Source organism: Moesziomyces antarcticus (assembly GCF_000747765.1).
Source record: "Moesziomyces antarcticus DNA, scaffold: scaffold_v10003, strain JCM 10317, whole genome shotgun sequence".
NCBI lineage: Eukaryota > Fungi > Basidiomycota > Ustilaginomycetes > Ustilaginales > Ustilaginaceae > Moesziomyces > Moesziomyces antarcticus.
Genome location: NW_014639007.1, coordinates 1,427,889 through 1,455,456, shown reverse-complemented (window position 1 = coordinate 1,455,456; position 27,568 = coordinate 1,427,889). Strand labels below are relative to the sequence as shown.

Below are 27,568 nucleotides of genomic sequence, written 5' to 3'. Positions count from 1 at the left end.
TTGTCTATTTCCATCGAGGGGTGTTCTATAGCTGTTTAGAGAAGAGGTATCCTGTCCATTCGAGATTGGGGCCATGCTTGTCGGGCACATCGAAGGGGCCGACGCGTTGGAATCCGAGACGCTCATAGTACCTGTGCCAGTCCACGGCGAGAGATGAGCATGGGAGCGACGAGATCGCGGAGGGGAATGGGAGCAGTACTTACTTTACCAGGCCGTCATTGTTTCCGCGCCAGCAGTCTCCGAAAAAGATGGTTTTGCCCAGGGCTCGAGCCTGGCGCTCGGCGAGGGGGACAAGGTTGGCAGCTGCCCCCCTGGCGAGGTCGCCGGCGCGGCGGTCCGAGATGAGATAGTTGAGGTAGGCGTAGTTGCCCGCCGCCTTTGCGCCCTCGCCTGCAAGGCTGTCGGGAACATAGTCTGGGAACTCGCACGAGACTCCCAGTGCGGCAACTCGTGTCCAGAGTCCATCGGGCGTGCGAACCTCGTACAAGACAAGATGCTTCCAGTCTTTCTCATCCGGTGCAGAGCTGGATTCGGCGCCGTTGTGGATATCGTAGCTGCGCTGAGCATAGGCAGAGAACGAGGATTTGACCTTGGGCTTTTCCGAGAACGGCGTCGTCCCCCACTGCGCTTCGGAGCCGATAGAAGCGAGGTAGGGAAGGGCCGAGTCGAAGGCGTGAATGACAAAGTCGACGTCGCTCTCTTCGGCGTTGGCCACGTTGAGCTCCGACAGCGATTGCGAGGCGCCAGTCTCGGGTTGAGCAGTACGCAGCCTCCCTGCTCCGTCCTGAATCAACTCTATCATGGTCTATAGCGTGATGTTGCCGCAAGAGGTGGGAGGAGAAGAGATGCGGGGAGGTGGAACAGGGCGTAGTTGGCAGATGCGCCATGTTCGGTGTTTAGAACGGCTGTCAGGTTTGGGTGCCTGCATTTGGCAATCGATCCCACCGCGTGGACGCAGCCGAATCCGACCGTCGGTTCGCGCCTTTTTTTGGGCGAGGTGGGACCGAAGTCTGTTTTTGGTTTGCACGACCACCACCACTTCATCTCCCCGCATCCAGAGCGGTCGCAGCCATGGATGGACACGCTGGGCCGTCGACAAAACGAGCGGGAGCATCAACACCCACGCTCTCGCACAAGACTTCGATGGTCAGTGCCACCGACACATTCGCATCGGCCACCGACGGCGAGGGATACTACACCGATGCACACGCCGATCTCAGCGCCTACCACACGGACGACGCGCGTAGCCGCACAAGCAGCGCCGCGCACACCATCCACGCGCGTGACGACGGGTTGGTGCTTTCCCGGACGTCGTCCACCAACACAGCTCAGTTAGAACGATCGATACCACAAGATCCAGCCATTTCGAATCATCATCCGCCAGATGTGACCGCACGAAACGACACACAATCAACATCGCCCACCACCACTACAACCGCAGCAGGGTCGCCTCTACCCACGCAGCGCGAGTCGGACAAAGCGCTGGACCTCACGCCAGCTGTTGGAACGCTGCACCGCGCCATGCGACACCTGGCCGTGCTTGGGCTAGTGGCCTTTGCGTCGATCTGGGGCACGCTTGCGCGCGAAGGTCTGGTGGCGCTCAACACGTACGATGGGCAGAGTGTTGCGCCGCTGGTGTGGGCGCAAGCAGTCGGGTGTCTGGTCATGGGTCTGGCGGTGGGCGCCAACCGGCAGCCGATCGAGGGGCGCTATCCGCCGGCGTACGTGATGATCACCACGGGCTTCTGCGGCAGCGTTACCACGTTCTCCAGCTGGATCCTCGCCGTCTTCCGCGCGTTTGGCAACCAGATGCACTACGACCGTCATGGCCTGCACAATGTCATGGACGCACTCACCCAGACGGGCGTCACGCTCGGTATGGCCATCGCTGCCACCGCCGCCGGTATTGCGCTGTCGAGCATCGTCAACGTCGAACGCGTCTTCTCGCTCGCGCGGAGAGGTGCGCCGAGCGGTAAGGCGGTGTCGGCCGGAAGGACGCTTGGGATGGATGCGGCTGCGGCGGTGCTCGGGTTGGTGTTTTGGATCGGACCTGCGGTGCTGTGTGCGCTGTACGCACCGTTTCGACACGTCACGTTCAGCCTCGTGCTTGCGCCGCCCGGCGCTGTGTTGCGCTGGTACCTGTCGCGATTCAACACTCATGCGCTCGCAAAACGCACCGCTTTGCCGCTGGGTACACTCGCAGCCAACGTGCTTGCGACTGCTGTCATCGCAGCTGCGTTCACTGCTTCGCGGGTCGGATCGACACCCGCATCGTTCGCAGGAGGGCGTACGGGATGCCAGGCACTGCAGGGCCTCGAGGACGGATTTTGCGGCTGCCTCTCGACCATCAGCACGTTTGCGGTCGAGTTAAGGACGCTAAGCCCGCGTAGGGCGGTGCGATATGCAGTCGTGTCGTGGGTAGCGGGCGTGCTGATTTGCGTACTGCTCATCGGCGCCCCGTGGTGGGCGATTGGCATGGACGGACGCTGCGTCGGTTTGACCTACTAGATACCCAAGAACTCACTTTGCACTCATACTACCGTTCGCACTGCCGTTGGGAACTATACACACAGTGCACATTCTGTGTAAGGTCGGCTGGGTGGCTGGAGGAAGAGGCATGTCTCGACGAGAACGACCGAGACTTCGAGCGAGGGCTGCAGGGACTGATGGGACCAGTGCTGCGCAGATCAAATGTACGAATCAAACCAGCCATCTGCGCCTACATGCAGCTTGGTCCATGGCAGTCGACCACGACAATGCTTTCGGATAGCCTCCGGATCCGATGAGTCCGCAGAGCCTCTTCACGGGCGTGTTTCTGTCGACGCTCTTCACAGCTTTCGGCCTCGATCGGATCGTCTCCGACGCATTTGCAGTTCGCGACTCGCCTGCGCTCAGGCTCTGCCACACTCCTCTCTCTCAGGTCGCATGTTCGCCGAAGTTTTTCTGTTCTCTTCACACGTCACAGTCGGCTTGACCCAGGTCCACTGAATCGCTGCTCCAGCTGCTAATCTACATCTATGCCGTGAGGGAAACCCTCTTAGCCAGGCCGGACTTTTCATAGATGGCGTCGATGGTCTTCATGATGATGACCGACTCTTCGTTTTGCACCCAGACGGGCGCTCGCGGTGTGTCGGCACTTCGGTCCTCGTTGATCATGTTGATGGGCGACACTTCATCTGGCTTAGTGCCTGCCTTCACCGCCTTGACGCCCAGCACGAACGCTTCCAGCTGCCACCTGTACGTGGACCACCATGGCTGACCTGTGCCCTTGGGCCAGTGACCGTCTTTCGCCGCCCTGCGCATCTGATCGGTGCCAGCCGTGTCGCCAGGTACATACGCCTTGTAGCTGCGTGTTGTGCCCTCAGCCACACCGGCCTCTGCTGCCGACTTGCCGCGGTAGGTCGCCTTGATGGTGTGCCAGAGCCAGGGCCCCACAAAGTTCTGCAGCTCGACGGTACTGCCGTCCTTGAAGGTAGCTTTGAGCGTCGGAGTGACTTTCGAGAGATTGGGCACGCGCCATCCGATGATGGGGATAGTGAACAGCGCCTTGGAAAGCGAGGCCTCGATCTTGCACGGCAGCTTGGCGGGGCGGGCTGTAGGCACGAGCACCGTCGCCTCCATGACGCCATCGATCGCCGGATCACCCTTGGCATTGAGATGCGCCTTGGACTTGGTGTCCTTGGGGTAAAAGTGGGTGGGATGAGCCTCTCGCACCTCGATGCCGTCCTCCCAGTTGGCACGCTGCCACGATCCGGCAGCGGCTCGCATGGTGTAGAGCACCGCCGAGGTGGGATAGCAGCCAGTGTCCATGAGCGAGCCACCGGCGAGCTTCCAGTTGAAGCGAATGTCGTCATCGGGAAAGATTCCGCCGGGCGCATTGAGATGTGCCTCGACCTCGGTCAAGGGGTTCTGAGGCGACATAAAGTCGTGCAGCCTGTAGGCGTATTCGTGGAGTGCCGGGTGGAATCGGTAGTGGAACGCCTCGAGGACGAGCACGTTGGCCTTGTTTGCTTCCTCAAAGAGCTTCTTGGTGTCTGCCTCGTTGGCGGTCGACGGCTTCTCGAGCAGCACGTGCTTCTTGGCGGCAATGCACTTGAGCGTCCACTCGTAGTGCAGACCGTTGGGGAGTGGGTTGTAGATGACGTCGATGCCGGGGTCGTTGATGAGCTGGTCGTACGAGTCAAAGACGTGCGGGATGCCGTGCTTCTTGGCGTAGGCCGTGGCCTTGTCCTTGGAGCGCGCAGCGACGGCCGAGACGATGACATCCGGATGCGATCGGGCGGGGATGATGACGGCGGGCGGCGCGATGTTGGCGGCGCCCAGAATACCGAGCCTCAGAGGGCCGGCGGAAGAGCCAGCCGCTGCATCCGAGACGGTGCGCTTGGCGACCGAAGGCGGGCTGAACGAGGTGTAGACGTTGGAGAGACGCGCGTAGAGATCCTTGATCGCTGTCGCCATCTTTGCCGGTTGAATCGCGCGACAGTGATGTGGTATTTTGCGAGCTTTCTTCGGCGTGTGCGGATGGAAGAAGGAAGGAGGAAGGCGATTGTTGTGGAGTATATGTAGGAGAGCGAGTGCTGTGGCGGTGACACGGAGAGCAGACAGCCGATAAGGTTGTCGGTCAAAACGTGCGACTCAGCATCGCAGCCGGTATGCGGAAGTGGACGGCTAGCCGAGCCGAGCCAACCCCACTGCGGCGGTCATTGCACTCACACTGTTGGTCCATGCGCAAGCCTCGTATCCGCTCCTTCGCAGCTGTAGACCCCAAATATTAAAGAGCGCATCACCTGGCTCCACCTTTTCACCATCTCTATCGGGTCGTCCGAGATGACCTCGTCTTTTCCGTAGCCAGCTTGGAAAGAGGACGGCGTTGTTGAAAGCGGCGAGGCCGAGAAGAAAGTGGGATCCAATTTTAGCGTGCAAAGCCATGCCAACGTGCATAGCCGAGGCTCAGCCTGCAGCGCCGGCCACGTCGACATTGGGCGCAGCAGCCGTCTGAATACGGCCACGTTCACCACGCCCAGCCAACGAGCGGCAACGGCCTCGGACGTGGCCGCCCTTTCGATGCGGCCAGGTGTTGGCCCTCAACACCGGGCTTCTCCGCAACGCCGGACGGCACTGGGGGCAGACCAAAGCCTTCGAGAACGGGAAATCAAATTTGTTGGCAATGCTGTCCTAACACATTACGACTTTTTCTTTGCGCTTGTCCTCCTCCATCGGGCGAGTCCGTCTGCACGCGTCGCTGCTGATGATGATGATCGCGAATGCTGCAAAGAAAGGCTTAGTGTGGATGGAAAGATCAGCTATCCGCCCACTGTATCCGGCAAAGACTACGCGACCCACCCTTTGCAGATGAGGGTGGGCGAGGCAAGGCTTCATTTGGCAGCCGAATGGACGACAGTGTGCAGCTCTGCTTTTGGCACATGAGGTGGGCTCAAGGTGCACGGCTGTGGACAGTGACCCACCGACATGGCTTCATCTTGCAGATTACAGCTGGCTAGATATAAAGGCGATACAGTGGCTGCTCGAAGCGCATGCCGGACCTCTCATCATCTCCGTCTCTCTCTCTCTACCCTCCATACCGACTTGACATTCACGATGAGATCCATGCTTGCCGCTAGTGCGCTTTTTGCGCTCGCATCGATGCTGGTGTCTGCCCAAGACGCCATGCCGCTTCCCAACTACACGGTCAAGGATGTGCCGATCGCCAGCACGTTCTACTGGTTTTCGTCGGTCGAGGTGGGTGTGTGCTACAGTCCCGTTGCACGCGCGGCTGGCATCAAGGGCGCCATCCACTGCACGCACCAGGGCAGCTACGATGTGGACAACAACACCTGGACGCTGCCGCAGACGTGCGTCGCCCTCAAGCCGCTCGGCACCGAGCTGAGCACCGCCGTGCGCGACTCGTGCAAAAACGCAAAGGGCACCTTCAACGTGATCAAGCCCGCCTCGGCCAACGCTGCAGGCACCCAGGCTGCCAACGCCATCTCCAAGAACGGTGCCGGTGCTGGTGCCGGTGCTGGTGGTGATGCTAGTGCTGGCGCTGGCGCTGGTGCAGGCGCCGACACTTCCTCGGACGGTTCGGCCCCCGAATCGAACGACAAGGAGGACAAGGGCTTCCTCGGTAACCTGCTTGGCCTTTGAAGGCCGTCATCATCATCTTGAACGCATCTGATCGTCACAACGCAGCTTAGCCCTGCCCTGCGAGGCCTGAGTATTTTTTGTCCATCTTTTCTGCTGTTAAATCTGACTTCCATGCTTTTCTGCGGGGCTGCCGCATTTACGCGCGGCCAAGATGGTCGACGGGAATACGCTGTGAAAATGCCAGTCTTGGGCGCGTCTGCCTTTTTCAACCGCTCTCTCCGCTGCGCCTTCCCCGCACTTTTGGGGGAGCGCACTCACTGGCTGGTGAGGCGCCGGCATTTCACAGAATTGACCGGCTATTCGACCTCGCTTTGCTCGCTTGTCTTTGGCACTCTCCACAGCGCAGTCCACTGCAGCACAGCAGTGCAGGATGGTAGCCGCGCGTTGAACCCTGCGACCCAAAGTGCCACTCCGGCTTTTTCGCTATCCATTTGGACCGGGCGCTTCTCACGCCGCAGTTGGCTCGCGTCGGCGAGCTCGCTCCACAGCCCTCGCCGCCGCCGCACCCACCGCCGCGGGGTCAGTGGCACGAAGAGGCTGCCTTTCAACATCTGCTTAAATACATCCTCTAACCCCCGCTGGCCTCTCCACCATCGCACACCCACCCCACCCCACCACCAACAAGCCCCACCCCGTCTCTCCTCCGCTGCAATTCATCCCAAAATGGCCGCTCGCAAAGCTTACATCATCGGTGTCGGCATGACCGCCTTCACCAAGCCCGCCGACCGCGACTACCCCATCCTCGGCCTCGAGGCCAGCGTCAAGGCGCTCATCGACGCCGGCCTCACCTACGACGACGTCCAGTACGCCGCCGCAGGCTACGTCTACGGCGACTCCACCTGCGGCCAGCGCGTCCTGTACCAGCTCGGCATGACCGGCATCCCCATCGTCAACGTCAACAACAACTGCTCCACCGGCTCCAGCGCCTTCAATCTCGCCGCCAACGCCGTGCTCGCCGGTCAGGCAGAGTGCGCCCTCGCCGTCGGCTTCGAAAAGATGGCGCCCGGCTCGCTCTCGTCCGCCTTCACCGACCGTGCCGCTCCCATGGAGGGCACCATGGCGCAGCTCTTTGAGATCGAGGGCGACAAGGAGTACCAGACCGAGGACTTTGGCCCCTTTGCCGCGCGCATCTTTGGCGCCGCCGGCCTCGAGTACTGCGAAAAGTACGGCGCCACCTGGGACCACATCGCCGAGATCTCGGCCAAGAACCACCTCCACGCCAAGAACAACCCCTACGCCCAGTTCCGCGCCACCCCCTCCAAGGAGCAGGTGCTCAAGGCGCGCAAGATCACCCGCGAGGTCACGCTGCCCATGTGCTCGCCCACCTCGGACGGCGGTGCGGCCGTGATCGTCGCGAGCGAGGACTTTGTCAAGAAGCACGGCCTCGAGGACCGCGCCATCGAGCTCGCCGGCATGGGTGTCGCCACCGACTCGATCCGCCTCTACGAGGACCGCTCGCGCATCGAGCTCGCCGGTGCCGACATGTCGCGCCGTGCGGCCAAGATCGCATACCAGCAGGCCGGCGTCGGCCCGCAGGACATCCAGGTGCTCGAGCTCCACGACTGCTTTGCGCCCAACGAGCTGGTCACCTACCCGGCGCTCGGCCTGTGCGCCGAGGGCGATGCGCACAAGCTCGTCGAGCAGAAGCTCAACACCTACAACGACTCGGGCAAGGGCTGGGTCGTCAACCCCTCGGGCGGTCTCGAGTCCAAGGGTCACCCGCTCGGCGCCACCGGTCTCGGCATGATCAAGTACATGGTCGACCAGCTGCGTGGCGACGCCGGCGCGCTCCAGGTCAAGAACGTCAAGCACGCCCTCACCCACAACATCGGCCTCGGCGGCAGCTGTGTCGTCACCATCCTGCGTCGCCCCGCCTTCTTCAAGGCCGGCGCCACCAACTCGGCCAAGCGCTTCGGCTACAACGCCGGCGACCAGGTCAAGAGCATCACCGAGGAAGATCTCGACAAGGTCAAGTCCAAGCAGTTCTCCGACTACCTCCCCGCCGACCTCTGAGCGTGCCGTGCACGTGCGTCTAATCCCACCAGAGAAATACATTGTGTCTGTCCCTCGCCGCCAATTGGCTTTGCTTCCGTGTGATGAAGTTGCGCACGTGCAGCTGCGCAGAGTTGTGCAGAGCCCGGATCGATCGGGTTCTCGCCGGGCCTTTGTCGGTCGTGTCGCAGCGTGCGCAAACATTGCTTCTCCCCCTTGGCCTCCACGCCCTGGTGGTTTGATGAGATGGTCAACGTGAAGTGTGGGAGATCAATCCGGCCCGCCGGTGGGAGGAAAGAGTGGGCGTGAGCACGATCGAGTGCGTGCTGGAAACCTGACGGCACGCCTCGCTTTTTAAAGCCCACCTCGGGCGTGGGCCGCACGATTCGCAACGACATGGTGACGTGAAGGTGGGGTTTAGGGCGTGTGTGTGCTTGAGCACGTGCCATTGTGCTGGGATCCGGATAAGCATGACGAAATCACGGCTCTCGATGGTGAACATTGTGCTTCGGATCGACGGATGCACAACCTTGCCGCGCATGTCGTCTTGCTTTTCACCCGCAAGCCCCCCTTTCGTCCCGCAGGAGAGCCAGGCACAATCAAACTCGGTCGGCGTTCTTGTAACCACCAGCGTGTGGATGTCACGCCTGTCTAACCGCCGGCGTACGCAACGCAACCAGCCCGCCACGCCACTTCATTCGGCCTAGGTTGCAGCTGGCGCGCACAACCTCCAGCCCCCCCAGCCCGTTTTGGTACTTAAGCACCAGCGATTCGTTGCGGCGCGTTGCTCGAAGGTCCCCCTCCCCTGTCGTTACCACTTTTGTACCAAACCTCGAGCCATTCATCCTTGGTCTTCACACTCGTTTCCTGTATACAAGCACGAACGATGCGACTCTCTGTGGTGGTCTCGGTACTGTGGCTTCTGGTATGTGCGTTGGGCGCACACGCCGCGGGCGAGGACCCCGTGGAGCTAGAACAGGGTGTCGAGTCGCTGTCATCAACCAAGCTCAAGGATGCAGTGAAGCAGGTGCCGCAGAAGCTCAATCTGGGTGTCGACAACTTTCTCGGCATGGGCGTCAAGCGCAAATCGGTCGCGGGCGCGTACGGCACCTCGGCGGCGGTGATGCTGGGTGCAGCAGCCATCGGATACCAGGCCACGAATCTACGCTCGCAGCGGCGCACGGCCTACAAGAAGAAGCTCAGTGAGTTCCATCCCACCCGCTCGAGTCCCGTGGGAGGGGTTGCTGGCTGACCGAGTTTGGAGCACAGAGGAGGCGGAGCAGAGACAAGCAATCTGTGCTACATTGAAACACCACCAGACACATGCGCCAGAGTACCTCGCTGCCGCACAAGGTCGTTCCATCCCGGGTGCGAGTTCACCACCGGTGCTACCGGTAGCACAAGCAGAACCACTAAGTCTACGCCGACGATACGGCACGCCATGGTCGCAGACGCAGGGAAGACCGACGCTCGAGTGGAAGCGACGCGCGCTCACCGATAACACACTCGTCGCCATCGAGGACTACAACAAGCTCATCGGCGCCAACGAAGGACTTGCCTCGGGCGGCATCGCCGTCACCTCTGCGTGAGTCTGCATTGTCCCCACAATGGGAAAGCGACTGTCAAAGCTGACCTTTTGCGAGTTTTGAACGCACAGCGTCGAGGGAAGACAGCGCAGTTTGGACGCTGGCACCAGGTTTCGATGCTAGTTGCATTTGCGCGTGTGAAGCAGCTTCCTTTGGAGATATATGGTTGTGTGAAAGAGTCTATGGTGCACATGCCACAATGTATGCTGTGAGAGCCAAAAAAACGCAAAGTCAGTATCTCGCTCGCCAACACACGGCAGGTTCGGATGCGGGAGGGGGGGAACTTACTTGCAAAGCTACGGTTGGCAAACACCTTCTCCCCCGCTTTCACCGCCGTATACGAGCTCTTATTGCGCTCTTCCTTTTCGGTCCTCAGCAGGAGACCGGCCATGCTGTCCGCTTCGTCCTCTGCTTCACTTCCTGCATCGCTGTCGCGGTCATCGATGGCATCGCCTCGGTCGGAATCGACAATGTTGCGCGGGAGGATGTGCACCTGGACGCGGACGAAGCCGGCCTCCTCCATGGCCTCGGTGAGCTCCTTGATGCTCCACACGCGAAAGTCGTACCAAAAGACATCGCGCAGCCAGCTGGCGTCCGAGAAGCGGAAGCTCAGACTCATGCGGAAGCGGTTCGTCATCCAGTCCACCGGCCCGTCTTCGCGCCAGTACTCGAAGCCGCCGTGCTCCTCGCCTGTGCGCACGAGCTTCAGCTTGCCGCGCGGCCACTCGGCCCTCGTACCCACTGCTGATGCTTCCGGTGCGGGCATGAGCTCGAGTACACGGTCGGCCTCTTCGTCGTCCGCATCGTTGTCCCGGGCGGGACGCGCACGGTTCGCACCACGTCCATCGATGGCTGCTAGCCCGGCGTGCGTGCTGGCGTCATTGCGCAAGCCGGCCCTCGACCGGTCAGCGCGAAGCACATACTGCCCACGCGCATCACCGCCATCCCTGCCGAAGCCGACCTCGCCTTGGAAGCGCGCCCAGGTGGCGTCTTGGTCCGGATACGACTCGCCCGTGCTGGGCCCGCCGAACATGTCGGTGATGAAGACGCCCGTCTTGGCACGCAAGGTGGCGCGCGCCATGCGCAGGTAGCGCAGCAGCGTGGCACGATCGTGAAAGTACGCCATGGCATAGTTGAGCGACGCGATCACGTCCGGTGCCTCCAAGGCAGAGTCTTGGCTGTCGGCCGCGACGGGGGCGACGGGAAGATCCAGCACGTCGCTGTGGAGTAGCTTCATCTTTGGACCATCCGCCGCAGCAGACCCTGACGCTGGGGGCTGCGAGGCTGCACGTGCTGCACGTGCCGCTTCGATGGCAGCGTCCTTCTTGGCCTGCTTGGCGAGCTTCTTGTTGCGCTTTCGATCGAATCGTTCCGTGGCTGCTCCTGGCGCCCATGTGTCGGCTGCCGGCGCGGCCTCTTGCGGCGTCTCTTTGACCGCTTCTACCACTGCGCCAGTCGCAGGTAAGGCTTCTGCAGATAACACTTTGGTATATGGTCCATCCTGGGCGAATCCAGGAGACTGGAGCAGCTGCACAAAGCCGGGGCGGTTGCGCAGACGCGCGTAGGTATCTTTGAGCGCGACGAGGTCGATGTCGACGCCCTGGCTGCGGTTGCGCGCGTCCATGCCCGCCCAGGTGGTGGCGATGATGGCGGTGCTGCAAAAATCTTCGCGGAGGATGCGTGCGTCGTAGCGGTCGGAATCGTCGAGCTGCGCCTGGCTGTAGAGCGAGTCGATGTTGCGGCACTCGACGCCCGGCTCCTGCACCGCCTCTTCGTAGATCTTGAGCACGGGCGCGGTGGATGCGAGCGGCACGCGGCCCGAGTCGAGCCCGGATGCGGACGAGATGTGCGTCCAGTTGGGCCGCGCGTGCGCAAACGGATCGGCCGCCATGGTGAGCAGTGTGAGGTAGGGACGAGTAGGAGGTGTGCGGTGAGCCGGTGAGGGCTTCCAGGGTCCAAGGCGGAAGAGCAAGAAGAAAGAAAACTTGGTCTGCGAGTTCCGAATTCCGAGTGGAGCGAGCCAGAATTCGAGCCGGAAAAGGAAAATGTTCGCAAAAAATAATGCCCAAAAAAGGCGTCCAAAAATAGCAAGTCTCGAGCCTCGGCCGTGCCGACTGCGTCGTGCCCTCTCGAAGCTGAACAAGGACAGAGAGGCGATGTGTGCTCATCCGTGCGTAAGCCAGCCCGGTCGGAAACGAGACATGCGTTGCCGCCCAACGAACACGCGAGTCGGTGTGCGAAAGACGGCCTTTGCGCAGCGTAGCGATGGCGGCGCTTGGACGATCGCGAGGCGGGAGCTGGCGCCGGGGGGGGGGGGTGTCCAGGCGTGAGTTCTAGAAAGGCAGCGGGGAGTCTTGCTAGCCATGCTGCGACCAGCGAGTGCGGGGAAGGTGGGCAGCCAGAGAAGCGGGTCATGTGTCGTGCACGCACACGACATCCATGCGCCCCCACAAATTAAGGTCGAGCGGCAGCGGCAGCAGACAGGCGGGGGGAAAATTGACCGGCCGAACGCGGCGGAGCTTTGCATGAAAAAGTGCGGCAGCCTGGCGCATTTTTTTTGGCGAGCGAACGTAGAGCTGTCCTGGTTCACTGCGTCTGAAGCTCTACCCAGACTGCAGCACCTCCGCGTTGTCTTGGCTGGCTGGCCGTGGGGTGGAGGCCAGCTTCGGATGCGAGCCGCCGAGCTTGCCTGCCGAAAGCCCAGACCTGGTCGCTTCGCTCGGATAGCTGCCTGAGCGTGGGACCTTGACGCCTCAATTGGACGGACAGCAACACCCTCACACGCGGGAGAGCACCGGCCTCTCGCACTGGCTTCGGCTCGTCCGCAGCTCATGGCCCCTGCCAAAGATCACAGCTGGCGTGCGTGAGCGGAGACATGCCGAGTCAGCTTGAAGGTGGCGCGCGAGACATGCGTCCGTGCGTGGAGGTGCCGCAGCTCGTAGCAGGCAGTCCCTGGCAGGACTCGCCGACCCTCTTGGCGGCGACTCTCTGATCGAAAGTTTCGGTGGCCGACCGCAGATGCACGGCGTCGATTGCTTTCCTACAAGCACAACGCCATGCTTCATGGTCCATGCGCAGGTATCAGAGAAGCATAAATAGCGAGCTCCCTCTTGCCGAAACTTTTGTTCCTCGACATCGATCCAAGCACATCTAGCTCGCTCGACCCCATCCACCCCCAACAAGTCCCAAACCAACACTCCAAAATGGCTCCCGCTGCTACCTCTTCCCGCTCCCACGCTGCGCAGGACCCGCGCGAGCAGCAGCTCGACGTGTCGGGCCAGAACCGCGTCGCCATCTTTGACAAGCAGGGCGGCCCGGTCTCGATCAAGGACGTGCCCGTGCAGAAGCAGCTCAAGCGCGGCGAGGCGCTCGTGCGCGTCATCTACACGGGCGTCTGCCACACGGACCTGCACGCCATGCTCGGCGACTGGCCGCTCGACAACAAGCTGCCTCTCGTCGGTGGCCACGAGGGTGCGGGTGTGGTCGTGGCGCTCGGCGAGGGGGCCGACCAGTTTGTCAAGGTCGGCGACCGTGTGGGCATCAAGTGGATCGCCACCTCGTGCCTCAACTGCTCGTTCTGCCGCACCGGTGCCGAGCCCAACTGCCCGCACGCCCAGTGCTCGGGATTCAGCGTGGACGGCTCGTTCCAAAAGTACGCCGTGTCGTACGCCAACCACCTCTCCATCATCCCGGACGCGCTGCCGCTCGACCAGGCCGCGCCCATCCTCTGCGCAGGCGTCACGGTGTACAAGGCGCTCAAGGAAGCCCAGCTCATCCCGGGCCAGTACGTGGCGATTCCCGGTGCCGGCGGAGGACTCGGCCATCTCGCCATCCAGTACGCCGTCGCCGCCGGCTACCGCGTGATCGCCATCGACACCGGCGCCGACAAGAAGCAGCTGTGCGAGTCGCTCGGTGCCGAAAAGTTCATCGACTTCAAGACGTCCAAGAGCCTCGTCGACGACATCAAGGCCGCCACGCCCGACGGCTTTGGACCGCAGGCGGCGGTGGTGGCGGCCTCGGGCGCAGCGGCGTACGAGCAGGCGCTCGACTACATCCGCCCGCGCGGCGTGCTCGTCGCCGTCGGTCTGCCCGGCAACACGGACATCCGCGCCAACGTCTTCTTCACCGTCTTCCGCTCGGTGCGCGTGGTGGGCTCGTACGTGGGCAACCGCCAGGACGCACAGGAGGCGCTCGAGATCGCCGCGAGCGGCAAGGTGCGCACCCACTTCAAGACGCTCGGCCTCAGCCAGCTGCCCCAGGTGTACGACGACATGCAGAGCGGCAAGATCGCCGGCCGCATCGTGCTCGACATTGACCAGTAGTTGCCAAGTCCAAAACCCAAAACTCTGTGCCCGTAGGTTCCTGCTTCCAATTCGAAATGCCTTTGTTCATTCGTGAGATGCTGCTGTTTACATTTGAGGTGTCTGCATTGGGTGTCAAGCGCGTGGTGGCGGGATGCGAGGCTGGACGTAGGTGATGGGCACTTTCTGCCAGTGGCCATCGGTCGAGCTAGAGTCCCTGGTAAAACTTGCGCTTGCCGCCTCCTCGAGATGGATTTCGGATGCCTGTGGAGCTCGGTCCAGCAGGAATCCGAGGGCGGTATACGTGGCGAGTGCGAGGAACTCGGCGATGTACTGCAGCACGAGTTTGACCCACACGTTGGTAGGCACGAGAATCGTCCCCTTGAAAGTGGCGTACACTGCGTATCCTGCTCTTACGAGCATGAACGTCAGAGCGACGAGCAAGGCCAGCCTGATGAGTTTGGCTTCACCGATGCTGGCTCTTGCCAGGCGCACCGCTGCCAGCCCGGCAATGACGGCGATCAATCCCACGTAGAGCAGGGCTCCAACTTTGGTCTGCACCGGTAGTTTGGGGTTGATCATTTCGCCCTGCGCATTGGTAAAGTCTGTGCTGGTGTATCCCGTAATGACGCAGACCAGCGCTGCGAGGTTGACGAGATTCAGCAGCTTAGCCACGCGGCCCGTCTTGTCGTCTGCATCCAGCAATCCGCATGCTCGGGTGTAGAATCCAATTGATGACGACACGAGGAACGAAAGTCCGATGGACTGAAGAATGTAGCCCCACACTGTAGCGGTGATCGACGCATAGTTGGTCTTGTACTCGACAACAAGCATGACGTTGCCCACCAGGTGGACGAGGGAAAAGATGAGGAGCGAGATGAATCCCACAGTGCGCCCGCGTCCGTGACGCACCACATTGACCAAATTCAACACTCCAACGATGGCGTACAGCGGGATGAACACCGCATCGAAAATCGTGGTCGTTGGCCAAGTCATGTTGCTAATTGTGCAGAGGGAATGTGAGTATGTGCGGGTGAGGTTGAGTGTTGGAGGAACTGGGTACCCTCGCCAGCTCCGACGTCTTTATACTTCATTCTGGCCCCAAAGGAACTTGCAGAGAGGGGTTGGGTATCGTGCTGGGCGAGATAGCGAGGCGAAGATCATCGTTGCACCTCCGGCGGGAGCATCACGTCGAGCACTGCAGGCTGGCTTCCCGAACAAGCTGCCGAACAACGCGGTGGGCGAATCTTCGGCTGCTGGTTCGGCACCTTCACCGCCCGCCCACCACCGGAAAAATCGCGAGGAAAAAAGCAATTCGAGAAAAAGCATCTGTCGGCTCGGCGGTCTGCTCGGCACCTTGTTCGCATGGCTCGACGGAGTGTCTTTCGGCACCTTGCACATCGCTGTTCACCACTTGGACGACGCTTGTCGCGGCGCCTACCTTTTTCGCCGGCTCAAGAGTTGGAGGACATAGGAATTCATGCACGCACTGCCTCGTTATCACTCACACCACTGCCGCCGGCACAGCCCTCCTCGTCACGCTTCGTTCTTCTCAATGCGAAGTGTATGCGATTAGCCAATACTATACAGATGCTTTTCTGTTCCTTCAGCTTGGTCTTTCGCTGCGTATTCCGCTCTATGCCTTCTCCGTCTTGGTTTCGGCGTGGGAGCTTGCGTTCCGACTCGATCGGGTGTGAAGAAGCAGGTTGGCGAGCGCCAATGCGACACCGGCGCCTGCAAAGCCGATGCCCATGTAGAAGGCGCCCCGATAGCCCTTGAGCGGATTGCGGCCTTCGTCGTTGACGTGCGTCTCCACAACGCCTGCGAATCCGAGTCCGAGCGCGATGGCGTAGTTGACGATCGTATTAACGATGCTGCTTGCTGTTCCTTGCTGGTGCGATGGCAAGAAGTCGCTAAGGATGATGCTTGCGGCAGGGAAGCTCATGTCCATCCCAAACGGCATTATGGCCGACGATACATACGTGAGCGCAGGGACACCAACTGGAGCTGCCCCGTTAATAATGCTGCCGATGCAGAACGCCGAAAGCGAGAGCAGCATTACTAGGGGAGCGCTCGTACGTCCGAGAATGTAAGCCGAGGAAAAGGCAGCGAGGATGCCAGCAACACCAGCGGGGACGATGCTGACAATGGTGAAGATGGGCGAGTAGCCGCGGATGAGCTGCTGGAAGAGGTTGAGGTAGAAGATCCAGATGCCGAACGAGGCCCAACCGAACGCGAGCGAGAGCAAAATGAGACTGCCGGACAGATGGAAGACGCTGGTGGGTAGCAGCGGATACAGCGCGCGCGACTCGCCTGCGATGAAAACACCAATGAGCAGAACGCCAACGATGAGCAGCACGTAGACGTACACCGTCTGCCATCCGACCACGAGCGCCTGGTTGAAGGCGAAATTGAACAGCACGAGTCCCGCAACGCCCGTGACCGTGCCGAACAGATCCACCCTATCCCACCATCTGCCCTTGTTCCCTACTGCCTGTTCGGGTTCTAGTTGCCCCTCGCTGTTCGCAGCCGCGTGGTCCTTGCTCCACGACCTGCTGACCGCCTGCATCTCTTGCTCGGACGGCAACACCCAGACACACAGCGCTGCCAGCAGGGTCGCCACGATAGCCATGACATAGAACCCCCAGTACCAGCCCATCCTGCGATTCATGTCCATAAGCGTCGTAAACACCGCGCCGACAAGGAAGCCGTTGGGTGCGGTGGCAGCAAAGAACGAGAAACTGAGGTGCTTTGCAAAGCTTCCCGGTGCAAAGACGCGACCAAGAATGGCGAGCGAGTTGGGCAGCAGCAGAGCGCACGCGGTTCCCTGCATCGCACGGCACACGTCAAAGAAGATGTACGAGCGGGTATAGTGCGACAGACCCGCGAGGAGTGCCCAGAGCGCAAGCCAGAGGTAGCCGGCGATGACGACGGGCTTGTGGCCGACGAGATCCCCAATGCGGCCGGCGGGTAGGACGAAGGTGCCGACGGTAAGCGAAAAGCTGGCTGCGAACCACGACTGCTGAGCGTCGGACGACTCGACGCCAAAGCTGCGTGCGATGCTGCGGATGGGCACCACCGTCTGTCCGAGCGCCGATTGTGTCAAAAGCATGGCACAGCACAGTGCGGCCACACCCACCAGCTGCCGAACCTTGCCGAGCGTCCCGGCATTGTAGAGCGGCGCCGACGCCGACGCCGAGATCGTCGAGGTTGAGGACGACATCGGAAATGCTAGAGTGGTATGGACGGTTGCATGGGCGTCCAAGTCATGAAGTCATGGATGGTGGGTGTTTTGTATGAAAGTGGACTCGGCGGGGACAATGAAAAAGTTGTGGAGGCTTCCATGGCCCAGGGTTCTACCGGATTCACGATTGCCGTTCGCAAATGCGCCGGCGATTACAGTACCTCTTTAATCTCCGATGCGGGCGAACACTTTTTTGGCACCTTCAGCATCCACAGAGTTGGACTTCTGCTGCATCTTTGAGGTCCATGCCATGCCACGCCACGCAACGCGCGCTCGTACTGTGCCTGACCCAACACTTGCGCTATGATTCGACGCAGTGCACCCGGCAGAGAGCACAAGTGGGCGGGCCGAACATGCCAGTGTCTGCCTAGTCTCGGAAGCTAAGATGCGGCTTCTTGCATTAGCCCCGCTCCTCGGTCTTAGCATGTTCGGGCAGACGGCTCGTCGGCTCGTCGGTCAGTGTCGTCGATGGCAAAGATGAGGCCGCGAATTCCGTGAGCTGTGTTAGACCGTTACTTTCTGCAGGTCGGACGTCTCGGCCGGATCAATGGGTCGCGTGGATGCCCGTGAATTTTCGGGCAGGAGGCGGCGGATGCGGCCAAAGCGCTCTAACCCCACGATCGGCCGGTCCGCTTTCAGCGGAGTGATCCGATGGACGCAGCGCGCGCTGACCGCTCTCTGCTCTCTCGACCTCGGCAGCGTTCCGCACCTGCATCACTCAGCAGCTGACACGGCGCCAGCCTCGCTCTCAACAGGCTCCAGCGCGGGGAGAGAGAGGTCCCCGGTTATTCTTCGTAGGAAGGCCCGACGCCTGCTGGCTCTTGCTGCGCTCCCACTTTTTTTACTGGCGCTGCCCCCCTCGCCCCCGCCTTCTCGCGACCTCGACTCCTCGGGCCTGACTCGACCCCGGATCTCCCGCTCCATCCTCCTCTACGATCACCACCGACAGCACCGCCGACACATTTGCCTCCTCCATGTCACATTCGGACCGACAATAGCAACAGCCAAACAGGCAAAACATCCACCCGGCACCACCACGCAACCATCGGGAATGCCGACGCGGCATGCATACACCATCACACTCACTTAGCAACATGGTCTCGGCACATCGATACGGCGGTGCCGCCAGGGAGCTGCTCTCGTCGGCCGCCTACTCCAGATCACCCGTGGCTGGACCCTCACGCCCGCGGCACTCGTCCACTGCCATCAGCACCGCACCGCCTCCCACCACAACAACAGCGCTCAGCAGGCGCCAGTCGCTCGCCCAGATTCGAGACCCGGCATACGTGGCGCGCTACCGCACCCTGGGCCCCTCGGCACATCCTCTCTTATCCTCATCATCCACACTATCATCCAGCGCATCCACAGAGGCCTCGGCGTCATCCGCTGGCCACGCCGGAATCAGCACCACGCATGCTTCACGCAGCAGCGCCGCCGTGCTCGACACAGCGGGACCCGCAGCGCATCCCGCATCCTCGTCCGTCCGCTCAAAATCCACCAATGCTTCCGATCAGCTCGATGACACCTGGGCCTTTGGCGGCGGTGCCAAGAGCCAGGGCGGTCCCGTCGGCTCCGAAGCGCCAACGCCTGCGTCGCACGCCAAGGCAGCCAGCGCGCCCATCGTCATGGGCAACGCCGGCAAGGGCGCCATCCCCAACTATGGCAAACGCAAGATGGACACCATTCATCTTTCCGCCCCTTCCACGTTTGGCGGTGGTGGTGGTGGTGGCAGCAGCACCGCAAGCTCGAGCACGAGCAAGGTCCCCACCGACGAAGCGCTCGCCAACCGATACGAGCATCGCTACTCGCCCTCGACACGCAGCGAGCATCCGCTGCCGCAGCACACCTACTTTTCCTCGCCCTCGTCCTCGTTCAACGCGTCGTCGTTCGTGGCGCCGGGCACGCAGCCGCCCCTCGCCGGCACAGCGACCGGCGGTGTGGGGCAAGGCCACCCCGGTATCGGCATCGTGCGCAAAAAGACCGCGCTCATCTTCCCCGGCCAGGGCTCGCAGTACGTGGCCATGTCCAAGGACCTCTACAAGGCCTTCCGATCCGCACGCTCCGTGTGGCACCAGGCCGAGGAGGCGCTCATGGCCACGCCGGGCGTCCACTCGCACCACTTTATCCAGGGCGAGCGCGCCCACTCGGCCGAGCAGCGCGAGCTCTTTGAGGCCGAGCTCGCAAAGACGCGCTCGCTCGATCCCAAGCAGGGACTCTCGGCGAGTGGCACCGCCGTCGCACGCAGCCGACGCGGATGGCTGCGCGACCTCGTCTTCTCGGGCGACCAGCTCGAACTGACGCGCGCCGAGAATGCGCAGCCCGCCATCCTCACGTGCACGCTCGCGTTCTTGAATGTGCTGCGCAAGGAGTTTTCGATCGATCTGGTGCGCGACCACGTGCAGTGGGCGTCGGGGCATGGTTCGGGCGTGTATGCGGCGCTGGTGGGGTCGGGCGCGATGGACATGCACGATGCGGTGCGGCTGCTGCGCCACCGCGGGCTCGTGGCGTCGCACTATACCGCCAAGCACCCCGTACTCTTCCCGCCCGGCTGCACGCCGCCCGAGAGCATCTACGAGACGTGGGCGTTTGCCAACGCGGGCAGCGGCAAGGGCGCCGACCTGCTGTACGACGAGGACGCGGCGGACGCGTCGGTGAACGGCAAGCAGCCGCCCGGATGGAAGCGCACGCAGATGTCGGGCGTGGTGGTGCGTCCGGGCAAGCTGGGCGCGGTGCTGCGCGAGGTGGAGCAGGTGTCGCGCGACATTCGCGAGGGCAAGGTGGCGTCGGTGGCGCGCGACGAGGTGGTGGAGGTGGCCAACATCAACAGCCAGCTGCAGATCGTGCTGTCCGGCACGCGTGTGGGCGTGTCGTACTGCTGCGACCGTCTGCGCTCCAAGAATCTGGGTGCGCGCGCGGTGAATCTGCCCGTATCCGGCGCGTACCACACGAGCCTCATGCTCGAGGCGTCCGACTTTCTGCGGCCGGCGGTGAAGAACATGCCGCTGTCGGATGCCGAGGGCTTTGCGCTCGTGTCGAGCCGAACCGGCCGCGTGATGCGAGACAGCGCGACGATCCGCGACGATCTGGCGGGCGCGTTTGCGATGCCGGTCGACTGGCTCAGCTCCATCGACACGCTCATCGCCCAGGGCGTGGAGAGGTTCGTGTGCCTCGGGCCCGGCCGCGCGTGCGCGCATCTGCTGAGCAAGGAGCTGGCGTACCGCGACAAGCAGCGCCAGGCGCACCAGCCCGACGCCCAGTCGGCGTACGAGGTGTGGTCGCTCGCCACGCTCGACGACGTGCAGCAGCTCGCCGAGGTGCTCGCCGACGTCTCGAAGCGCCAGGCCATCCTGCCCGCCCAGCCCGCCATGGACGCAGACAGACTCACTGCCGACGGAGGCTGAGATCGCAATGGCAATACCCCACTTTTCTTCATTCGCCACTGTTTCTATTGCAAGGTTGCCTTCGTGACTATGAGGAGGTGGTGTGGGAGAGCGGCGTGACGATGAGCGGCATGCCGGCAGCAGGACCTTGAGAAGCCGACTCGACGCGCGGACGCACGATGAGCGCCTGGTGCTGGCGAATCGTCACGCCGGGCACGGGTGCAAAGCCAAAGCGACCCAGCAGCACGATGAGCAGCACCTTCATCTCGGTCAGCGCAAACTTGGCGCCAATGCTGTCCCCACCAAACAAAAAGCATCGAGTCAGTAAAATCTTCTTCTTCTGGGCAACAAGGAGAGGGTGGCGCTTACCAAGATTTGGGCCCGCCGATGAACGAGTAAGTATTGTACGGCGGCAATTTTGCGTTGGCGTGGGCTTGGGGGAGGTTGGCGAATCGGTCCGGGTTGAACTCGTCAGCATCAGGGCCAAAGAGGTTGGGATCGTAGTTGACGGTTTTGATGCCGATGGTCACACGCGCGCCCTTGGGCACCCGCAGCTGCGAGATCTTCCTCCCGTCCTTGAGTGTGACGGGGGTCATGAGGGGCAGTACGGCATCGCGTGCAGCCTCGCGGTCGTTTCCCGGCACGGGCGGACACAGCCTTAGCGTCTCTGCCAGCACCCAGTCGAGATACCTCAACTCGTCACACCATACGTCGTCGTAGCCCAGATCCGCCGGCACAAGGTCGTCGAGCCCGACACCCTTGCGCTCGCGCAGGGTAGCGCTGACCAAGTCGCGCAGTTTTTGCTGCACCTCTGGATGGCGCGAGAGAAAGTAGAGTGCCCACGAGGTGGTGACGCTCGACGTCTCGTAGCCTGCAAACATGAAGGTCTGAATCTGCCCGCCGATCTCGCGGTCCGTCATGCGATCCGCCACCCCAGCCCCGAGATTGCTCTTGACGAGCAGCGAGAGCAGATCCTTCTTGTCGCTGATCTCCTCGCCCTCTTGTTCCACCCTGCGTTTTGCGTCTGCCACGATCTGCATGGTGATCCTGTCCATGACGCGGTTCACCTTGGCAATGCGCCGGTTGGCCTCGGACAGCGGCCACGTCGCCGCCCTGGGGTAGAGCAACGCACTGAGGCCGAGATGAAGTGCACGACCGGGTCCAAAGTCGATGGCTGCCTGATTGACCGCATTGAACGCAGCCGACAGCTCGGAGCCCTGACGGCCCTTTTCGAGCGCGCGACAGTCGTATCCAAACCCAGCCATGCCGATGATGTCCAGCATGGTGCAGTCCAGAAACTCGGCGAGATCCACGCTCTTTTCGCGCTTCGCATCGAGCTCGGCTGCGATGTTGTTGCACATACGCTCGGCGTAGGCGGTAAAGGTGGGTGTGAGCGCCTTGAGGTGGGCGGGGGAGAAGGCGGGCGACATGAGTTTGCGCTGCTTGCGATGCGCATCGCCGTAGCGCGTGACGATGCCGTTGCCCACGATGAACTCGATGATGCTCGAGCGCAGCAGGTCGGACTGGAACGAGTCGATGTCCGACAGGATCGCGTTGAGCGCGTAGGGATCCGCGATGTGCAGCGTCTCGCCGCCCAACGGCTCGGGAAAGACGTAGACCGCACTGCCGAGCGTGCGCGCATAGTGCTTGGTCACATCGCCCGGACCGCGCACCTCGACGCTTTCACCGGTGGCAGGGTCGGTGTAGGTGAGCCCCTTGGCTTCGACTAGACGCTGCCCGAGCAGGTAGGATGCGCGCTTCGGACGCGGAAGGTCGCGCAACGCAGAGGGGAAGAGCACCGGCTTGAGCGCGAGTTTGTAGGTGACGAACAGCACCACGAGCGTGGCGAGCGCCGCAAACGGATGCAGCTGCACCCACGCCAGCAACGCCTGGGCGGACGACCTCGACGACGAGCCGCCTGTCATACTGAACGGGCGAAATGAGGAGGGGTGTGATGGTGTGTGCTGGGACGATAAGCCCCACCCCTCCCTCCACCTTTGTTAGCTTGGGCCAGCAGGCCATCTTTGGCTGCCGTAACGCTTCCTGACACGTTGTGCTCGCGCCGAACTCACCGATCCCCCAAAGCCGCGGAATCAGCTCGGAATTCGCTCTCTCGCACATCGTCCCCGCCAACTTCATTCATCGTTGCAGAACAACGCGCGCCTTGCGTGGCAACCCGGCTGTTTGCTCCTTCATCACACACGTTCGAGCATCCGGCACAACAGTTTGCCGCTACATGCCATCGGCCCGGCTCAAGGTTGTGCATCTGCGCAGACTGAACCTAAAGCATGACTACGGCGGGTATCTTTGTTCGGCGGCTGGAGGATGCTACTTGTTAGATCCGGGCTTGATGGCGCGGATGATGTGCAGATGCTCTCCTCCTGCTCGACGCTTCAGCACCACCTATGACAATGCAACATCGATGGCAACACAGGCGGCAGATCGCTGAAGTCAGCATGTGGCGCAATGGCAGTCTCAGGGCAGCGCATGACGAGCACAACTTACCTCGGCTTGGAGCGCCTGGCTGCAAAGGCGGCTCACGATACCTTCCGGGTCGTTCTGCTTGATGGCCACGAGATAGAATCTGCCGTTGGGCGCAAGCGCATCCGCAATGACGCCGTGGTCGATGAGCGCATCGACGAGCTTTGTGCCCGTTGCGCCGCCAGCCCATGCACCGGCGATGTCTTTGTCGTGCTGCGCCATCTGCTCCTCCTCTTCTTCCGTCGGCACGTACGGCGGGTTGAAGAGCAGCACGTCGATCTTTTCCCTCGCCCTCGGTTGGAGCGCCGAGAGCAGCGACGCACGCGCAGCCTCGATTCGCACGCCGTTGTGCTTGCCCGTGGCGACAGTGCAGCGGTTGGCGTGCTCGTTGACGTCGATAGCAACGTACGCCGCAGCGGTGGCACCGAGGATCTGCGCGAGGAATGCGGTGATCACGCCACTGCCCGAGCCAATCTCGACGCACAGAGGAGCAGATGTGCCGAGCGAGGTGCGTAGAGCGTCGGCATCCGCCTCGAGCGCATCTAGGAGCGCAAAGCTGTCTTCGGCCGGCTCGTACACGCGCCGCAAGTCGGACCTGGTCAGGTGTCCCAGCGAGGGCGTGGGGATCATGGCGAGCAGCGACGAGGGCAGGGCACCCTACGAGTCCGTAAGGCTGCTGGCAATCCAAGGATGAAGGCGGCATGTTGCAAGAAGAACTGCGAAGCGTCCCAAAAAAAAGTGGAGCCGAGAGGACGCCTTTTTGCCCGAAATCCGAACAAGTCTGTCTTTCCTCGATCTTCATTTCCTTCCCCGCATCTCTCAGCACCATCACCACAGCAACCATGGCGAAACCACAGGCAGAGGTGCGCTACACACTCACCACCTATCCTGGTCTCGCGCACGGCCATACTGACGTGTCCTCACCTACGCCATTTTGACATTGCAGGTGATCCAGGAGTGGGCCGACTTTGACTCGGCGGGCTACAGCTTTGAGCGCGGCCGCATGGAGAAGACGGTGCAGGCGCTGTGCTTTGGCGACCAAGCCGCTGTCATGCCTGCGCACCTCGCAGCAGGCCCCGCGCAGGGACAGAAGCTCAAGAAGGAAGATGTCGAGTTTATCGTAAGTGCCAAAGCCCCCTCTCCGCAGTTTGCTCAACATGTGGCTGATCCGCAAGCTTTGTTTGCATAGGTTTCGGAACTGCTCGTGTCGCGCAGCGTCGCCGAGGCCACACTTGCCAAGCACAAGGGCGATATGGAAAATGCGCTCACAGAACTCGTTGGCTCGGCGTAGATTCGCGCCACCAATACGAGTGCATTTCTTCACAAAGCGGCTACACACAGAGGAGAAGCTACCGGCTGGATTGGGGAGTTACTTGGGAATAGGGCCGTTGAGTGCCTCGTAGCAACGGATGACGCTCGAGTCGTCCATGTGTCGCTGGCCCCTCGCATCGGCCGCGACGAACATCTGTTGTGCGGCGACGCTGAGCGGCAGAGCAGCTCCGTACTGCCTGCCTGCCTCGGCAACAATCGCTAGGTCCTTGACAAAGATCTGGGTCATGGAGTGGATCTCTGGTTCTTCCTGGAGCATTCGCGGGCCTCGATCGCGCAGCATCCACGAGCTGGCTGCCGAGTTGCTGACGATCTCGAGCGCAGTTCCGCGGTCCACACCTAGCTTGGTGGCGAGTGCAAGGGCTTCAGCGGCCGCAGCGACGTGGATGCCACACAGCACCTGGTTGATCGCCTTCATGCTGTTGCCCTTGCCCACGTCGTTGCCCATGTGGTACAGCTTATCGCCCATTGCTGACAGCACGGGCTGGGAGCGTTCGTATGCGGCGGGTGCGCAGCCGACCATGATGGTCAGTGTGCCGTTTGTGGACCCGCTCACACCGCCCGAAACGGGTGCATCCACCAGTGCAACGTCGGCCCGCACGGCCAGCATGTCTTTCTCCAACGCCACCACAGCACCGGGAGAACAGGTGGCCATGAGAATCACGCTTGCTGAGGGATTAAGCGCCTCGAGTGGGGTCTTGCTTTCCGGCGTCTCTCGATCAAACAGGATCGACCGGGCTTGTGAATCGTTGACCACCATGAGCACCAGAAAGTCGGCTCCCGTAGCAGCGTCCAGCGCCGACGTTGCGCCTGCACCACCATGGCTCGCCGAGGCCTGTACAAACGCCTCGACTGCCTCGGCGCGCAGATCGAACGCCTTGACGCCAAACCCTGCCTTGGCTACATTCACTGCCATCGGCTTGCCCTACAGTTCGCCAGGTCAGTTACGATGCAGACCTCCACCGCGTCCGGGTTCGGCCACTCACCATACTGCCCAAGCCGATGAATCCGACGGTTCCCTTTGCGTTCGACATTGTCAAGCGGTGTTTGTTGTTGGTTCGGCGTAGAGTGGGGATGGTGGTGAGCAAGGTGGATGCGCTCAGGTCACTGTCGTCCAGGTGGGCAGCTCGAGCAGTGGAGGGAGGATCCGGGAAATTCACCGAGCCACACACCGCAACACACGCCACATCTTGGCTTCGCAACACACGGAATGCATTATTCAGACACGGAGACGAAACATCGAAGCCAGAAACGGAGAAACGGACCGGGTGGAGCCAGGAGAGACACCGGCAAACGCAACAGAAACAAGAGTGGGGTAAAGCAATGGACGTGGGGGTGCGGTGGGGACATGCAAAGAAAAGTGCCCGGCGACGTCGGCTATTTCGCAGGGTCTAGCGCTGGCCCTCCTTACCGCCCTGGCCGGCTTTTTTGTCGCCATGATCGTGCTTCTTGTCCTGCTGTCCAGGTTGGCCCTGTTGACCCTGTTGGCCCTGTTGGCCGGGTTGGCCCTGCTGGCCTTGCTGTCCGGATTGGTCTTGCTGGCCGGGCTGTCCCTGCTGTCCGGACTGTCCGGCGCCTTGCTGGCCTTGCGGTCCAGGCTGGCCTTGCTGTCCAGGTTGACCCTGCTGTCCGGGCTGGCCCTGCTGTCCGGGCTGGCCCTGCTGTCGGGGCTGATCCTGTTGGCGCGATTGATCCCGCTGTCCAGGCTGACCTTGCTGGCCAGGCTGACCCTTTGAGCCGTGCTGCCCGTGCTTTTTGCGCTGACCCTTTTGGCCCTGTTGGCCCTGCTTCTTGGCGCTCTTGTGCTTGCTCTGCTGGGCGCCGCCATCACCCTGCTTACCGCTGTCGTCCTTCTTGCCTGCAGAGTTGTCGTCGTTGGCCTCGCCCTCGCCCTTGACGACAAGGTGTTTTCCCGCGGGCACCCACACCTCGTCAATGATCCAAGTCTTTCCGCCGTCGAGCATTCTCGGCGGGGCTTTGAGCTTTGCGCCGCCGGTGCACAATCCCAGCTCGTCGAAATGCGGTTCTGGCGTCGAGAACTTGAGCACAATGTTCGAGTAGATCTGGGGCGAGATGGGCCAGGTGCAGTTCTTGCACTCCTGCGTAATAACAAAGCTATTCATGACCTGGTCGCCGGCCGACCTTAGGTAGCTGACCATCTTGTTGTCGATCCACGCCTCCTGGGTTCTAAATCCGTTCTGGGTGCGGTAAACGACGGTCATGGGGGAGTTGACCGGGTAAAAAACGGGCATGTCGCTGCCCATGCACATGTGGTCTTCGGCGTTGTAGCGAAAGTTGCTGTATTCGGCAGCATAGATGCAAAGCCCAACGCGAGGGTTGGCGGCACATCCATCGCCGTAGAACACGACTGTTTGAATCAGGTCCGAATGCACGTTCGGGTCATAGTTCGACAGACCGGCCCAGTAGAACATTGCGTTGGGGCTGTTGTCGGGTCCGGCGGTGTGGATGTGCATTCGGGTGTAGTTGTTGACAATCTCGCGTTCCTGTCGCTCCAAGTGCGCCAGTCGCTCGCTGAATGCAGGAAGCGCACATCCGGCACTGTTGAGGCTACTGCCAAATGTGCCGTATCGCGCGCGGTAGGTGAGCACATCAATAAGGCGTGTGTGGTACGAAGCATCCAACACCGGCTGGTGACTCAGTTTCTCCGCTACCATCGCCTTGTCTTTGTCACTGACGTTGCTTTGATCCGGTTGTGGCTGAGGCGGTGGTGGAGGTGGCGGATCGGCTCGGCGTCGAAGCTTGGAGGCCTGCGCTTCGGCGTCCTGATTGGCAGTGTGCACGTCGGCAAACCACGTCGAAGGAGGCGCCTCGCCCGTGCGAAAGGTGAAGGTCACCTCCTCAATGTTGCTCTGCGTCGGATCCCAGCGACATCCGGATCCAAACACGCTCTCGCCTGCCTGCACCTCGCCTTGGCTCTGGCTTTGATCCGCTGGTGCACCAGGCCCAGCTTGACCACTAACCACCCCAACGGTGCTGAAAAGAAGGGTAAAGATGGCCGCAATCAGCATGTTGGCAGGTCGGTCTTGGTCGAGGTGGAAGGCGAGCGAGCGAGGATGAGCGGATGTCGAGGGTTAGGATGCAATTCAACGC

The 27,568-nt window shown here is 61.7% G+C and overlaps 15 protein-coding genes across 15 annotated transcripts; 7 read left to right on the top strand and 8 right to left on the bottom strand.

The window, feature by feature from the left end:
- Positions 1-25: 25 nt before the first annotated feature.
- Positions 26-802, bottom strand: PAN0_003c2063 (acetyltransferase GNAT family protein; the record flags this gene model as incomplete). Its single annotated transcript, XM_014803017.1, has 2 exons — positions 26-131; positions 204-802. 2 exons carry the CDS (start codon positions 800-802, stop codon positions 26-28), a joined length of 705 nt encoding a protein of 234 aa, XP_014658503.1.
- Positions 803-1,071: 269 nt separating this feature from the next.
- Positions 1,072-2,508, top strand: PAN0_003d2062 (uncharacterized protein; the record flags this gene model as incomplete). Its single annotated transcript, XM_014803016.1, has 1 exon — positions 1,072-2,508. The coding sequence occupies one exon, from the start codon at positions 1,072-1,074 to the stop codon at positions 2,506-2,508; it is 1,437 nt and encodes a 478-aa protein (XP_014658502.1).
- Positions 2,509-3,015: 507 nt separating this feature from the next.
- Positions 3,016-4,458, bottom strand: PAN0_003c2061 (NAD(P)-binding protein; the record flags this gene model as incomplete). Its single annotated transcript, XM_014803015.1, has 1 exon — positions 3,016-4,458. One exon carries the CDS (start codon positions 4,456-4,458, stop codon positions 3,016-3,018), a length of 1,443 nt encoding a protein of 480 aa, XP_014658501.1.
- A 1,140-nt stretch (positions 4,459-5,598) lies between these two features.
- On the top strand, positions 5,599-6,144 carry PAN0_003d2060 (uncharacterized protein; the record flags this gene model as incomplete). The annotated part of the gene is made up of 1 exon (XM_014803014.1): positions 5,599-6,144. One exon carries the CDS (start codon positions 5,599-5,601, stop codon positions 6,142-6,144), a length of 546 nt encoding a protein of 181 aa, XP_014658500.1.
- A 663-nt stretch (positions 6,145-6,807) lies between these two features.
- On the top strand, positions 6,808-8,157 carry PAN0_003d2059 (thiolase-like protein; the record flags this gene model as incomplete). Its single annotated transcript, XM_014803013.1, has 1 exon — positions 6,808-8,157. The coding sequence occupies one exon, from the start codon at positions 6,808-6,810 to the stop codon at positions 8,155-8,157; it is 1,350 nt and encodes a 449-aa protein (XP_014658499.1).
- Positions 8,158-9,022: 865 nt separating this feature from the next.
- PAN0_003d2058 (uncharacterized protein) lies at positions 9,023-9,845 on the top strand (the record flags this gene model as incomplete). The annotated part of the gene is made up of 3 exons (XM_014803012.1): positions 9,023-9,338; positions 9,469-9,721; positions 9,794-9,845. 3 exons carry the CDS (start codon positions 9,023-9,025, stop codon positions 9,843-9,845), a joined length of 621 nt encoding a protein of 206 aa, XP_014658498.1.
- Positions 9,846-9,902: 57 nt separating this feature from the next.
- Positions 9,903-11,613, bottom strand: PAN0_003c2057 (uncharacterized protein; the record flags this gene model as incomplete). Its single annotated transcript, XM_014803011.1, has 2 exons — positions 9,903-9,928; positions 10,011-11,613. 2 exons carry the CDS (start codon positions 11,611-11,613, stop codon positions 9,903-9,905), a joined length of 1,629 nt encoding a protein of 542 aa, XP_014658497.1.
- Positions 11,614-12,925: 1,312 nt separating this feature from the next.
- PAN0_003d2056 (alcohol dehydrogenase 1 protein) lies at positions 12,926-14,044 on the top strand (the record flags this gene model as incomplete). Its single annotated transcript, XM_014803010.1, has 1 exon — positions 12,926-14,044. The coding sequence occupies one exon, from the start codon at positions 12,926-12,928 to the stop codon at positions 14,042-14,044; it is 1,119 nt and encodes a 372-aa protein (XP_014658496.1).
- A 114-nt stretch (positions 14,045-14,158) lies between these two features.
- On the bottom strand, positions 14,159-15,019 carry PAN0_003c2055 (uncharacterized protein; the record flags this gene model as incomplete). Its single annotated transcript, XM_014803009.1, has 1 exon — positions 14,159-15,019. One exon carries the CDS (start codon positions 15,017-15,019, stop codon positions 14,159-14,161), a length of 861 nt encoding a protein of 286 aa, XP_014658495.1.
- A 640-nt stretch (positions 15,020-15,659) lies between these two features.
- On the bottom strand, positions 15,660-17,246 carry PAN0_003c2054 (uncharacterized protein; the record flags this gene model as incomplete). The annotated part of the gene is made up of 1 exon (XM_014803008.1): positions 15,660-17,246. The coding sequence occupies one exon, from the start codon at positions 17,244-17,246 to the stop codon at positions 15,660-15,662; it is 1,587 nt and encodes a 528-aa protein (XP_014658494.1).
- Positions 17,247-18,361: 1,115 nt separating this feature from the next.
- Positions 18,362-20,668, top strand: PAN0_003d2053 (malonyl CoA-ACP transacylase; the record flags this gene model as incomplete). The annotated part of the gene is made up of 1 exon (XM_014803007.1): positions 18,362-20,668. The coding sequence occupies one exon, from the start codon at positions 18,362-18,364 to the stop codon at positions 20,666-20,668; it is 2,307 nt and encodes a 768-aa protein (XP_014658493.1).
- A 67-nt stretch (positions 20,669-20,735) lies between these two features.
- PAN0_003c2052 (cytochrome P450) lies at positions 20,736-22,572 on the bottom strand (the record flags this gene model as incomplete). Its single annotated transcript, XM_014803006.1, has 2 exons — positions 20,736-20,940; positions 21,017-22,572. The coding sequence occupies 2 exons, from the start codon at positions 22,570-22,572 to the stop codon at positions 20,736-20,738; spliced, it is 1,761 nt and encodes a 586-aa protein (XP_014658492.1).
- A 403-nt stretch (positions 22,573-22,975) lies between these two features.
- On the bottom strand, positions 22,976-23,758 carry PAN0_003c2051 (s-adenosyl-L-methionine-dependent methyltransferase; the record flags this gene model as incomplete). The annotated part of the gene is made up of 2 exons (XM_014803005.1): positions 22,976-23,050; positions 23,153-23,758. The coding sequence occupies 2 exons, from the start codon at positions 23,756-23,758 to the stop codon at positions 22,976-22,978; spliced, it is 681 nt and encodes a 226-aa protein (XP_014658491.1).
- Positions 23,759-23,970: 212 nt separating this feature from the next.
- Positions 23,971-24,419, top strand: PAN0_003d2050 (uncharacterized protein; the record flags this gene model as incomplete). The annotated part of the gene is made up of 3 exons (XM_014803004.1): positions 23,971-23,991; positions 24,075-24,248; positions 24,318-24,419. 3 exons carry the CDS (start codon positions 23,971-23,973, stop codon positions 24,417-24,419), a joined length of 297 nt encoding a protein of 98 aa, XP_014658490.1.
- Positions 24,420-24,497: 78 nt separating this feature from the next.
- PAN0_003c2049 (6-phosphogluconate dehydrogenase) lies at positions 24,498-27,486 on the bottom strand (the record flags this gene model as incomplete). Its single annotated transcript, XM_014803003.1, has 3 exons — positions 24,498-25,382; positions 25,444-25,646; positions 25,869-27,486. 3 exons carry the CDS (start codon positions 27,484-27,486, stop codon positions 24,498-24,500), a joined length of 2,706 nt encoding a protein of 901 aa, XP_014658489.1.
- Between the last annotated feature and the right edge of the window lie 82 nt (positions 27,487-27,568).